At 44.5% G+C, this 14,788-nt stretch overlaps 1 protein-coding gene across 1 annotated transcript in view; it reads right to left on the bottom strand.

Annotated features, from left to right (window-relative positions):
- The window catches only part of cyp39a1 (cytochrome P450, family 39, subfamily A, polypeptide 1), a gene marked incomplete at both ends in the record, with an annotated part of 120,186 nt that overhangs the window by 47,246 nt on the left and 58,152 nt on the right, over positions 1 to 14,788 (bottom strand). Inside the window, one exon of the mRNA XM_084315447.1 lies at positions 12,331 to 12,480. Within this exon, the coding sequence (XP_084171573.1) occupies positions 12,331 to 12,480 (150 nt within the window). The remainder of the gene's footprint in view (positions 1 to 12,330; positions 12,481 to 14,788) is intronic.

Here is a 14,788-nt window from a genome sequence, read left to right as displayed (position 1 = left end):
TTTCTTGTGATTCTAAGTGCCATTTTTCCTGGTAAAGGCCACCTGTGTCTCTAGAAGAATATTTATTTCAAAATCCTATACACAACAATATTCACAAGCACTTTCTTAAGCGTCACTATTTCCCAGAAATATTTTTATGTAACCTTAACCAATATGTCTATTCAATGAATATTTTGCTATAGATTTTGCTTACCCTTCGTGTTTTGTTGTTGTTGTTGTTACTGGTGTTCTGGTCGGATTCCGTCAATCCTTCATTCAGGGGAGAAAAAGGCAGTTTTCTATCGCCGGCCGGACCTGAATTCACACGTCCGGACTTTCAAACAGAGCCCCAGGCTCCGGCTGTACAGACGAACGGCGTCGCGGTCTTCTCCACTGAAATGATGATATTTTGGGATCCGGCTCGAAGGACCAAGATGTCAGAGATATTTGACTGTGCTTCAATATGCACTGTAATGGCAGAATTTCTTTGGAGTTTCGTTTACCATTTCGTTTTCAGTGCGTGCAGCAAAAAGGTTTCAGACTCGTGTCCAATGGCTAATACAAATCTGTATCCACAGTTATGATGTACACTCACGGACTCCAGGATTACTTTTGAAGGTTCTTTACTTTCTTTGGGCAGTCACACAATATACAACATCATTCTTCAACAGGATATAGATCGAACTAGGATCGATGGACTACGGTCAAAAAGTTATGTGCTTCCAACTGCATGGGCACTGTCTCACTACTCTAGGCACTTCAAGTTCACTGCATATAAAGACTCTCGCACATGCGTAGTAACACATCTAACGTACATGTAATGTTAATTCTTAGAAATAATTCGCAACTAAACTATAAATATGGCTTATAGCATACCACAGCATTACAAATTAAACTACTGCTCGTTTTATATGCAATAACTAAATATATAAAATACAAATATATTCAAAATATAAACTTTCAAGGTTTGGCTCTTACATTACCGGCCTCTAATTGGAAGACAAGCAGGCTGCCAATTACTCAATAAACAAACTAGAGCCAACGTAAATTTCAAACATAAAGCATTATCCTATATGCTAATCAAATTCTAGCGTGAATGTACTGAACGTACAAAGGATACGTAGATCAAAGTTCTTTTGTTTAACTGTCCTTCTCATATATGAGACACTTGTCGACAGGTCTTTCAAGGGTGTTCGTCTTCGTCTTGACCAGCACACGCCTCACAAGTCCGTTTGCATCGGGAATGATCTGAGCGACTCTTCCCAGCAACCATGAGCTCCGTGGCGCTGATTCATCCAAGATCATGACGACATCTCCAATTGACAGATTCTTCTTGATCTGGGTCCATCGCTGACGCTCTTGCAACTGGGGAAGGAACTCACGCACCCATCGCTTCCAGAATAAGTCGGCGAGATATTGTATCTGCTTCCATCTTCTGCGTGCGTATGAATCCTCCTTGCTGAACAGTCCAGGCGGCATGACTGGCTGCTTCTTCATCAGTAGTAAGTGGTTAGGGGTCAATGCTTCGAGGTCTGAAGGGTCGTCTGTTGTTGTTGTGAGTGGTCTGTAATTTAGTATGTATTCCACTTCACACAGCAATGTGTGTAGACACTCATCACTGACTGTTTGTTCCTTCAGCACAGATCTCATTACTTTCCTTACAGATCGGATCTGTCTCTCCCAGACTCCTCCAAAATGTGAGCCTGCAGGTGGGTTGAAAACCCATTTGATTCCTCTTTGCATCAGTGCATCTTGAATCTTTGCTTGATTCCACTGCTGAATTGACTCTCGCAGCTCACGCTCAGCGGCTACGAAATTTGTCCCATTGTCTGAGCGCATAATTGCTACTTGTCCTCTCCTGCACAGAAAACGACGGATTGCATTCACACACGAGTCAGTGTCAAGCGAGTGCGCTACTTCAAGGTGTACTGCTCGCATAGTGAGACAGGTAAACAGGACGCCATATCTCTTCACAGTGCTGCGGCCCTGCTTCACGTCAAACGGACCAAAATAATCCACCCCTACGTTAGTGAAAGGGGGCTTGTCAGGTTCTAGCCTGTCTGGAGGCAAGTTTGCCATCTTTTGTCCGAGGGTCTTGCCTTTGACTTTTCTGCAGACCACACATCTTGACAAGAACTTCCTCACCATTGAGTTCGCTGAGGGGATCCAATACCTTTGACGCAAACGTGAGAGCATATAGTTTCTTCCACAGTGTCCGATTTTCTCATGAGTGTCTCTCAGAATCAGTGTAGTGACGTGCGAATTCTTTGGGATGATGACCGGATGCTTCACATGCTCCGGCATAGCAGATGCACAGAGATGGCCTCCGACCCTCAGAACTCCATCCTGGATCACTGGATCAAGCTTTGTTAGATGACTGCTCTTCTTCACGTTGCTTCCTTTCTCCAGCATGATTACTTCTTCAGGAAACTGCTGGGTTTGAGTGAATCTGATGATCTCCATCTCAGCTCTCGTTAGACATTCAACTGTCAAGGTGCCCAGGTCTGGCATCGTCTTGTTGTAGTTCTGGTTGTCAGTTCTTGTTTGACGATCGGGATCTGTTTGTAGATCTGTCTTCTTCTTCCTACAGCGCTGTAGCAGCATATCCTTCAGTCGGAGAATCCAGGCGACGGCTCTTTTCAGTCTGTACCAGCTGGAATAGTGGTTGATCAGCTTGTTCACAGCGTCTGTGTCTTCGACTGCGTGTGTAAGGTGTACGTGTCTCACCTCGCTGTCGTTCTCTTCGACCTTCATCTCGGCAGGTCTGTCCGGCCATTGACTCTCTGGTTCTCGAAGGAAAGCTGGACCATGAAACCAGCTAGGGCTCTCCATGAACTTGGTAGGTGTAAGCCCCCTGGAAGCACAGTCGGAAGGGTTGATTGAAGTATTGACATACTTCCATTGGTGCGCCTTCGTTGCATCTCTGATGGTGGCGACACGGTTGGCAACGAAGGTCTTGAAACGCAGTGTTTCATTCTCTATATATCTCAACACGGTTGTGCTGTCAGTCCAGAATGTCGAGTCACGAAGGTCCATCTGGAGCTCTCGTCTCAACATCTTGTCAGTGTTCACGGCCACTACCGCTGCTGTCAATTCCATTCGTGGAATAGTAGTTTGCTTTGTTGGAGCAACACGGGCTCGTCCCATCATGAAGGCGCAGTGAACCTGTCCATTGCCGCTTGTCAGTCTGAGGTAGGAGACTGTGCCGTATCCATTTTCAGACGCGTCAGAAAAGTGATGAAGCTGTGCTTCTGCAACAGGTCCGAAGTCCACTGGTCTTACACATCTGGTCATACCCACTTCTGACAGTTGGTGAAGCTCTTGCAGCCACGTGGTCCATTTTTGGGCAAACTTTTTAGGAATTTCGTCGTCCCATGCAAGCCTTTCTTTGCACAGCTGCTGCATGAGCATCTTTGCAGGGAGGATTGCTGGGGCAAGGAAACCCAGAGGGTCGTAGATAGAGCTGGTTACTGAAAGGATTCCTCGTCTTGTGACGGGTCTGTCTTTAAGATTGATCCTGAACTTGAATGAGTCGGACTCTATGCACCACAACACTCCTAAGACCCTTTCCACAGGGAGAGCATCGTTGGTCAGATCCAGGTCTCTCAGTTCGTTTGCTCTTTCATTGTCTGGGACAGACGCAAGCAGCCTGCGACTGTTACTTGTCCATTTGGTCAGGTGAAAACCTCCGTCGGCGCACAATGCGGTAAGGTCTGCTCGTAGGGCGATAGCTTGAGTTTAGTTGGAGACCAACTTTAGACAGTCGTCTACATAAAAGTTCTTGAGAACTGTATCTACAGCCTCAGGTGGAGACTTGCTCCTATTCTCTTGTGCTGTCCTCTGTAGAGCAAATGTGGCGCAGCTGGGTGAGGAGGTCGCACCGAAGAGGTGCACAACCATCTTGTACTCAGCGATGTCCTGGGTGATGTCTCCCTCAGGCCACCACAGGAAGCGCAAGAGATCGGTGTCTTCATCAGGCACGCGCACTTGGTAGTACATCTTTTCGATGTCAGCCATCATGGCGACCGGCTCCTGTCTGAAGCGAGTCAACACTCCGACCAGGGTGTTTGTTAGGTCTGGTCCTTGTAGAAGCTCACTGTTCAATGAGACTCCTTGGTAGCTGGCGGTGCAGTCAAACACCACACGAATCCTTTTCTTCTGTGGGTGGGAGACTCCATGATGGGGAAGGTACCATACTTTTCCATCCTGACGACTTAACAGTCTTGTTGGTACTTTCACTGCATATCCTGCGTTAAACATGTCACACATGAAGCTGGTGTACTCTGCATGGAACTCAGGATTCCTCTTCAGCTTGGTCTTGAGGTTTAGTGCTCGCTGCATAGCAGCACTTCGATTGTTTGACATTTGGACACTCGCTCTCTTCAGCGGAAGATTTATGTAGTAATGTCCATCCACATAGCGTGCAGAGCCTGACACAAAGTCCATGAAACGATGGTCCTCTTGTGACATCTCTAACTTGTCATCACAGTTTCGTTCGGGAAAGTCATGGTTATATTGCTGGAGAAGAAGCCGTTCTATATCCTCAGTCTCGACAGCAATTCTGTTCACTGCAGCACTTGATTGTTCACCGTCACATGCTGTAGTGTCCGTTGGCTCTTCCAGTGGACCGTTCAGAATCCACCCAAGAGCAGTTTTGACCGCATATGGTCCGTTTGCTTGGCTGTGGATCACTTTCCATGGCTCTAGCAGCTTGTGTTCTCTTGTTCCGATGAGAAGCTCCACTTCGGCGTTGATGCGTGGCAACCTGACTTCGTTGAGGTACGGCCATTTGTCAACATCCTTTTGCTGTGGAACGTTCTTCACGGAGACGGGGATGTTCCTCTGTGTGAACACCTTGGACAGTTCAATGAAGTTATTCTCCTCTAACCCACTAACTTCCAAGTCAGTGAGGATGTAACTCTCCACTCGCTTCTTTGCATTGATGGTGCTTAGCACTAGCTCCGTCTTTCTGCCTTGAATGTTCAATCGCTCTGCCAGTGTCTCTGTACAAAACGTTGCAGAGCTGCCTGGGTCCATGAATGCATAGACTTCCACAGCTTTGTTGCTTTTCTTGTTCTTTACTCTGACTGGCACTATGGCGAGCACGCAGTTGTCTCCGGCCCCAGTGCAGGCACTTAACACTTTGTTTTCCTCTGTACTGGCTTGGGAGGCAGGTTCATCTTCTTTTGAGGCAACTTCTGTTGTCTTCTCCTTTGCACCTTTGTCTTGCCTTGCAAAATGTAGCATGCTGGGATGCTTCATGGAACAGTGTTCACATGTCATTTTCTTTTTACACTCCTTGCTAAGGTGGCCTTTCACCAGGCAGCCGAAACAGAAGCTGTTCCTCTTCAGAAACTCCACTCTTTCCTTATGTGGTTTGTCTCTTAGCTTGCGACATTCTTCCAGGGTGTGACCTTTCTCACAGAACACACATGGCTTTGTAAAGGCACGTTGAAGTATGTAGCATCCTTTGATTTTGATGATTCACCTTTTTCATCATCCACTTGTTCAGCACTGGTAGCAAAGCTGCTTCCCCTTTTAGCTTCTCTTTGATCTTTCTTTCCGTGCTGAGGTTTCTTTGTATCTTTCTTGTCCGCTGTTGCAGAGTCGAGATCTCCAAAGAGAGGGTCAGATGTGATCTTTGCTTGGCGATCTACGAAGCTCACCAGATCTGTAAACTTGGCTCGCCTCCGACGGCGTTCTTGAAGGTCATATGCATGAACTCTCCATCTCTCTCTCATCTTGAATGGCAGCTTAGCAACAACCGCCCTCATGGTCGTCGGATTGTCCATCTCTTCCATGTAATCGACATCTTCCATAGCGTTGCGACAGCTCACAAGAAACACTGAAAAAGCGCTGAGGGCTTTCCCATCCTCTGACTTTATCAACGGCCAATTGCAAGCCTTGTTGATCAAAGAGTCGGCGATCTTCAGCGGGTCTCCGTAACGTTCGTGAAGCAGTCTCACTGCCTCTGCATATCCACGCACTGCAGTCATATGGTGGCAGCTCACGAGGTCCTGTGGTTCCCCTCTGGTGTACTGCTCTAAGAAGTACAGTTTGTCAGCGCTGCTGTCGGCTCGTGCATCAATAGCATGATTGAAAGCTCTCATGAAGAATCTGAACTCTAATGGTTCTCCACTGAACACTGGCACGTCTCTTTGTGGCAAACGAGAGAGCTCCTGGTTCTTTGCGAGCATTTCAGCGAGGTCTGTCTGTCGCTGAATGAGCCGATATATTTCTCTACAGGGATTAAAGCAAAAAAAATTCTCCTGACTGAACTTTTTTTCTGGCCAAGTCATATTCTTATTTTAACCTCCACTGTATTTTTTTTTAATAGCGTTAGCGTTTTAAGGGAGCCTACTTGTAGAGCCTACTGTCCTGACTGTGACTATAGACCCTACTGTTGTGGTTGTTGTGCCAGGCAGGGAGGCTGTGTGCTGGAGAGCGTGAATGCAAGTCTTGTGGCTAGCTTCTGATTGATGGCGAGATAGCACCCTTTTCCCATTACTTTGAACCATGAACTAAACGGCTTGTTATCATACAAACAAGGGACTAAACACGTTTCACAATTATGGTACAACAACAATGGACAGTCTCCTCCCCACCGTTTGTATATCTTTTTTACCACCCACCCCCTCCTAATGTACAGTCTCCTCCTCATCATATGTATATATTTACTGTTAGGATCTCTGGGTAACAGTACTGTATATTTGCATATCGTATATGTGACAAATGTAACAGTACTATTACTATATACCTGTAAGGCATGCATGTCATAAATGTCATAAATGTCATGATGTCATGTATGTTGTGTATGTCATAAGTGTCACTATGAATTGAAAATGGGGGACCCTGATGATGTAAACAAGACAAACGCCTTTCTCTGGCCTGCATCCCCTTAACAATTGTGTGTATTGCTACTGGATTTACAAGATCCAGAGTGAATGAATGAATGAAAACTTTATTTAATACACAAGACCCTCTTCTTGGGACCAAGTAAGGTTGTCAATAATCCAATGTACAGTTACAACCCCCCCATCCCACCTCCAATGTACAGTTTCTTCGTCAAATGTATATACTCTTTTTAGACTATTTTTGTATCACAAACAATAGGCTACTGTATTTGTAAATCTGGTATGTCATAAATGTATAGATGTAGCAGTATTGTCTATCTGTATGTCATGTGTGTCATATATGTTATGATGAATTGAAAATGGGGGACCCTGATGTAAACAAGACGAAAGTCTCTCTCTGGTCTGCATCCCCTTAACAATTGTGTGTATTGAGCTGTACTGTATTGTACCCATTCTGCAATCTGTTAATAACAATCAATCAATATTTAACAGATAGCAGAATGGGTACCCAACTCCTCGTCCTCGTCCTCGTCCTCGTCCAATCAACAGTCATCTCCCGCCTCGACTACTGCAATGCACTGCTCGCTGGCCTCCCGGCCACTGCCACTAAGCCTCTTCAACTCATTCAGAACGCAGCGGCCCGCCTGATCTCAAACCTACCGAAGTCGGCCCATGTCACCCCACTTCTTAGGGACCTGCACTGGCTCCCCATTGCTGCACGAATCCGCTTCAAGGCCCTCGACCTAGCATACCGTGCGGCAAAGGGAACCGCTCCCGCCTACCTCCGGTCAATGGTCTCTAACTACACACCCTCAAGACCCCTATGCTCTGCATCTTCTGGCCGCCTCAGACCTACTCCTATCCAAGCTCCGGGAGGGTCATCAAAGAGAAGTCGCCTATTCTCAGTCCTTGCCCCACAATGGTGGAATGAACTACCCACCCCAGTTAGGACAGCCGAATCACGTCCAATCTTTCGCCGTCGACTAAAGACGCACTTCTTCAACCATTATCTGAATTAAAAAAAATAAATAAAAAAATCTAACCCTAACTAACCGTACTGTCATGCACTTGTCCTAATAAACTAACCTACACACTGTAGCACTCAACACTTTGATGAACATTGTTGCTCAGCTGATAGAGTTGTGCCCTTCCTGATGGCTTGTCGTACAGAACTTGTAAGTCGCTTTGGATAAAAGCGTCAGCTAAATGACTAAATGTAAAATGTAAATGTACAATACAGTACAGCTCAATACACACAATTGTTAAGGGGATGCAGACCAGAGAAAGACGTTCGTCTTGTTTACATCAGGGTCCCCCATTTTCAATTCATAGTGACATACATGACATACTACAGGAGATAGTAATGTTACATTTGTGACATATATGATATGCAAATATACAGTACTGTTACCCAGAGATCTCCCGGACAAATGGTAGAAAGACGTTTATTGAGCTTAAAAACAATTGATAACGCAAATAACGTTCTGATTAACAAAGGCATTCGTTTTGTGGCATTAACGTTACCTAGATTTATCAACATTCATACATTTATCATACACGGAGGCGCAAGCTCACACACGCAACACCACCACCACCACCACCAACAACAACACACTGGTTGAACTTGTCGCGTAAATAACGTTCTGATTAACAAAAGGCATTCGTTTTGTGGCATTCACGTTACCTAGATTTATCAATAGCAATAGTAATATATATGTTTCTTTAGACTAGAATAAGTCAAATGAACTTACTGTCTCGGAAAAGTTGCCGCATGTTGATGAGTCCAGTTTACTCTCGAGTAGAGCTAGAGAGCAATGGCGGAGTTTCAGAAACTCAAAACGAAAAATGGCCGCTTCCCATTGGTGCTGAGCACAGCGGAGGCGGGTGAAAGGAGTAGGGGGTATCTGCAGAGCCGCAGAGCCAAATGACTGTTTGGTGCGGCCGCGGTAGGGGAAAAAATGATATTTGACGCCTCTGATTGGCTCAGGTTAAAATCCGTCACGACTCCGAATCAAATGACGGAATCTCCAAATCAAATGGACGGATATCCGTCCCAAGACGGAACGCTTTAATGCCTGTCTCTAGCACTGTCCATTTGTTGCGGACTGTTATCGTGTAGTTGATGATCATCACATTGTTCTGTATCAGGTCTCAGATGAGTATGTTTTTGCTTGGAAGTACTTTTCACTGGAAACGTGGACGTTTCTTTCTTTTGTGGCTTGGCGGGTTGGGCGCCACTCGTGCAGCCATACCCAGCTCCAGACTCAGATTTTACCTGGCGCAGCATAGTCGACACCATTTGTTCCTGCTCACATTGCTCCGCTGTTCCTTACATTTCTGATACACTTTGATCTTTGCATTGGATACTGCTAGAGCTGTATTGATCTCTAACTGTTCCCGTTCAGCTTTAAGCTTTGCTTCTTTTCTGTCTAATGCCTGCATTTCTGTCAAGGCTGTCTTCTGTGCCATGAGGGCAGCTCTGGTTGCTTCTTCTTTAATGCGTGCTGAACTTGTAGTAGAAGCACCTGTGGCTGCATTAGACACACTGTCCTTACTTGTCACCTCATTGTTACATATTGCAGCCTGAATCCATTCTTGTATTTTTGTGATAAATTGTTCACATTTATCTGCTTTAGGCTGAAACCACATGTCTTGATCAGCATTCTTTTCTTCTTCTTCACTGAGATATAACAGCACCAAGTGATTAAGGTTAATAAATTCTTGATAGAATGTGTCATACATTCTTATTTCCCTTTGCACAATAGTTATATCAGGGGCTTGTTCCTCTTCATTTGCCAGAAGACTTTCTATTTCGTTTGACTTTGCAGTTAATTGTCCTAGCTTGCTTCTCCTGGCTTTTATAAGCCCAGTCAGCTTGTCCTCTAATCCCTTGGGTGTTAGTTCCCTCTTGCGGACATTCTGTGTAACTGCACCCTCAATCTCAGGCTTCGTGGCTTTGGCTCCAGTATCACTGTCGGCCATCTTTGTTGTTGTTCGATGAGGCGATACACAACGTGAGAAGAGACGGTAATGATTTAACTCTTTGAGTTATATTCTTCTTCAGGTGTCACTTGAGACACTTTTGATAAAGATCCAGACACTTTTCTTTATTCAGTTGACATGCACAATGTTCTTATTTGTTTCGTTTTTGCAACGTCGTCATCCAGTTTAACTCAGCAAAGTAACGTTACTTTCTATAGCTGACGTCACGTCACGAGTCCACATGCTGATCGTTGCTAGCTCCTGCTTTCGTCGTCAACGAGGGGCTTCTTTAACTAACTCTTCCAATAGCCAGTTTATTTTCTTGATAACGATGTCAATAGCAATATTTCCTCTTGGTTAGACAACTTTTTGACATAATGTAATGGCAGAATTTCTTTAGAGTTTCGTTTACCATTTCGTTTTCAGTGCGTGCAGCAAAAAAGTTTCAGACTTGTGTCCAATGGCTAATACAAATCTGTATCCACAGTTATGATGTACACTCACAGACTCCAGGATTACGTTTGAAGGTTCTTTACTTTCTTTGGGCAGTCACACAATATACAACATCATTCTTCAACAGGATATAGATCGAACTAGGATCGATGGACTACGGTCAAAAAGTTATGTGCTTCCAACTGCATGGGCACTGTCTCACTACTCTAGGCACTTCAAGTTCACTGCATATAAAGACTCTCGCACATGCGCAGTAACACATCTAACGTACATGTAATGTTAATTCTTAGAAATAATTCGCAACTAAACTATAAATATGGCTTATAGCATACCACAGCATTACAAATTAAACTACTGCTCGTTTTCTATGCAATAACTAAATATATAAAATACAAATATATTCAAAATATAAACTTTCAAGGTTTGGCTCTTACATGCACTCTATCCAGTATTATAAGAACAACAAGACAAGATGGATTCTTATTACAAGTTCTGCAAACAGGGAGTGGTTCTTCAGAACACACTGAGGAGCACTTCCCATTTACAACAGTTTTATTGAGAGGGAGAGGGACAGAGACGAAAGAGGAACATCATGTGATCATCAGGCGAACATACAATAAATTCTCTGAGACATGCCACCTTCCGCTGACATTCTGCTGAATATACACATGTCTTTCAAGAGAGGAACCTCCTGTTACAGTGGTTTCATTTAAGAGAGTGGTTTATAGGAAATGGCCCCCTGAAAGAGGCCCAGTGTGACTTCCTGCTTTAGCAGAGGGGCCAAGCAGAATCGTTTGTCTCGTCTCATACTAGACACACATAATGACTTTTCTTGATCTTATCAAACCTTATCAAACCTTAATTATTCAGACATTTGTTGATAACAGAATACAAAGATCTAGTAATATCTTTAACACATACCATTAAATTGCTTTGAAACATTGAAAAGCTCTATAGCAGGTGAAGCGGCAGGATGCAAGATCAGACAAGATGGCAGATAAAACCACATGACCTGTGTGACCCCGCTGTGACCTCACTCCATTGTATGTTATTCTTGTACATGGTCACGCCGGGGGGTTCACAGGCCTCTTACCACATGTTCTTGATGCACTTTCAGCGCACTCGGGTGTATAGCACCGGAAGACGGAATTTCTGGATCATATAGGACCATGTGTTGGAAAGGAGTGAGGAGTGAGGAATGATGAGTGAGGAATGATGAGTGAGGAGTGAGGAGTGAGGAGTGAGGAGTGAGGAGTGAGGAGTGAGTGAGGAGTGAGGAGTGAGGAGTGAGGAATGATGAGTGAGGAGTGAGGGAGTGAGGACTGAGGACTGAGGAGTGAGGAGTGAGGAATGATGAGTGAGGAGTGAGGGAGTGAGGACTGATGACTGAGGAGTGAGGAATGATGAGTGAGGAGTGAGGGAGTGATGAGTGAGGAGTGAGGGAGTGAGGATTGAGGAATGATGAGTCAGGAGTCAGGAGTGAGGAGTGAGGAGTGAGGAGTGAGGGAGTGAGGAGTGAGGAATGATGAGTGAGGAGTGAGGAGTGAGGGAATGATGAGTGAGGAGTGAGGAGTGAGGAATGAGGAGTGAGGAATGATGAGTGAGGAGTGAGGGAGTGAGGAGTGAGGAATGATGAGTGAGGAGTGAGGGAGTGAGGAGTGAGGAATGATGAGTGAGGAGTGAGGAGTGAGGAGTGAGGGAGTGACATTCGGCGTCCCTTGCCGAATGTCTTCCCCTGCTCTGTCTCCCATTTCCTCCTCTCCCTCTCTCTCTACCGGACTGCCCGGTAGTACAAACCAATAAAAAATCTACAAAAAATTTAATAAAAAAGAAGATATGCATGCCTTGTTCGTATTTGTTTGTGATTATTATTCTGTTTATCATTATAATGTCTTGTGAATAATTTATTCATCATAATCCGTGTCAACCGCTAGTCATCAGTAACTCTGGAACTGATTTATTTTTCTATAGATCATTTTTTATATTTGTATGGATTCCTTAAAACATTTCAGAATTCCCCTGATTGCCAGTTTGTCTGGATCATATGGTAGAGCCTACACACCTGAGGAACATGTCTGGGATCTGTGATCCATGTTCGAAGCCTTCGTCATAGATGGCAAACTTCTCCTTAAACTGGTCCATGGTGAAGGGACTACCAGGGGAGTTGTTCTTCCCTAAGAGATTACTCATCACCGCCGGATACATCACCCCTCTGAGAGAGAGGAGAGGAGAGGAGAAGAGAAGAGAAGAGAAGAGAAGAGAAGAGAAGAGAAGAGAAGAGAAGAGAAGAGAAGAGAAGAGAAGAGAAGAGAAGAGAAGAGAAGAGAAGAGAAGGAGGGGCCCAAAATAAAAGGAAATAAAGAAAAGGAAATGTCAGCGTTTATATAAACATCACAATGGATTTTCATCAACTTAACCAAACAGAGGTGTGGCATGGAGGACAAAGGGAACACTTTGTGAGGCCATGAGACGACAGTGGCTCAGGAGGTAGAGCGGTCGTCCGGTAAGCGGAAGGATCCCGGTTCCATTCCAGCTCCTACCGACAGAATGTCAGTGTCATTGAAAGAGACACTTAACCCCTATATGCTCCTGATGAGCAGGTCGGCACCTTGCATGGTTGCCTCTGCCATCGGTGTGTGAATGTGAGGCATAAGTGGTGAAGCACTTTGGATAAAAAGTTATATAATACGCTATATAAATGCAGTCCATTGTTAGGAGGATTTTATCAAAACACGCTGTGTCACTATTGTGCATGACTCATTGTGTTACACAATGGCCATAAGTTGTGTATTTGTGTGTACAACATGTGTGTGTGTGTCTGTCAGCCTTCATGCTTGAGTGAGTGTACTCATTAGTATGCATAATTGAGTACATGTGGGAGCATGTATTACCTGAAGAACAATGGACCTCATTCTCGAACGGATTTACGAGAAAGTTACCAAGAAATGTTTTTGTAACTCGATTTACGAACTTCTCGAATGGCTTCTTTTCATAAATTCGAACAGGATTTTTACGAACTCGAAAAGGAAATCGTAAATCGGACAGACTGGTGTGCACCCGAGTTTTTAACAGCTTAATTTGGAGAAGTCCTTGTGGATTGTGGTCACTTCAATTCTATAGACATCCTCGGAATTAAATAATTATAATGATAATAAATACGACTATATCTGGATGCAATGGTGTGCATCCGTGTTTTTAACGGCTTCATTTGGGAGAAATCCTTGGGGATTGTGTTCACTTCGATTCTACAGACATCCTCGGAATTAAATAATTATAATGATAATAAATACGACAATATTTGTATCATTAACAATTATGTTGGGCGGCTAGGTGGTGTAGTGGGCAAGGCGCTCGCCATCAACACTGGAGACGCTGGGTTTGAATCCAGCTCTCGGCGTTGCTATCAGCTTGGCTGGTCGTTCATACTAACACAATTGGCAGTGTTAGGGGTGGGAAAGCTGATGGGTGGGTCCTGGGCGTTGTGGACAGCGACCCCTACAGTTCGGTCGGGGCGCCTGCACAGCGAGGGTAGGATCTGGAGGGAGGTAGTGTGACCTTCCACACGTTACACTCTCCCGGTGAGAATCTGTGCTGCCAGGCTGGCTGCCGGCTGGCTGCACATGCGTCGGAGGAAAGCATGTGACAGTCTCCGGCCTCCCGGACCAACAGTAGGGGGGAGTGTGCAACAACCAGGAAGGGGGTTGGGAATTGGCATAACGACTAACAGTGGGATGGGAGAAAAATCAGAAAAAGGAGGGGGGAAAAAGATAATAAAAAAATATATATATATATATATTATGTTTAAAATTTATAGTCATGGCTCAACAAACTATGTCAAAAAAGAAAAGAAAAAAAGAATAAGAACTAAATGTCACACCCTTTTCCTGCCTGTCTACTCTCTACTCTCACTCTCTAATTACAGATATGGAGTCTAGTGTTGTCACGATACTGGAATTTCGACTTTGATACGATACCTTGAAAAGTATCGATACTTTCGATACCAAAAAAAAAATATTATAATATTTTTTTTTTATTATAATATATATATATTTTTTTTTAACAAATTTTGCTTTTGTTGCTGGTTGATTCTCCTCAGCTTCTCTCTGGTACTATACGAGATGATAAATACACTTTTAAAACCCTTTGTTTATCTTTAGATCAGAGAGAGAGAGAGAGAGAGAGAGAGAGAGAGAGAGAGAGAGAGAGAGAGAGAGAGAGAAAGAGAGAGTGGCTGCTGGAGATTTTAGGTCTACTGAGCGCACCTTTCTAGTTATGACCCGAAAACAAGGGTACTTGAGAGAGAGAGAGGGAGAGAGAGAGAGAGAGAGATTTCTCCGGAGCTATGCTCGGAGCATTTATTAACGTTACATTTTCAACAACATTGCTGCTAATTGGACACTTCATGGAGGCGGGGTAACGTTGTGTCGAGTTCATGCGTGTACTGGTGTAGGATGGGCTCCGGCTCCGCTCGACCTAACGTTGGAAACGGGGTAGTTGTGTCGAGTTCATGCGTGTACTGG

The sequence above is a fragment of the Notolepis coatsorum genome (assembly GCF_963971535.1).
Source record: "Notolepis coatsorum genome assembly, chromosome: 5".
In the NCBI taxonomy this organism is placed as follows: domain Eukaryota; kingdom Metazoa; phylum Chordata; class Actinopteri; order Aulopiformes; family Paralepididae; genus Notolepis; species Notolepis coatsorum.
Note: the sequence above shows the minus strand (reverse complement) of the source record. Positions and strands in the feature narration are given on the sequence as shown.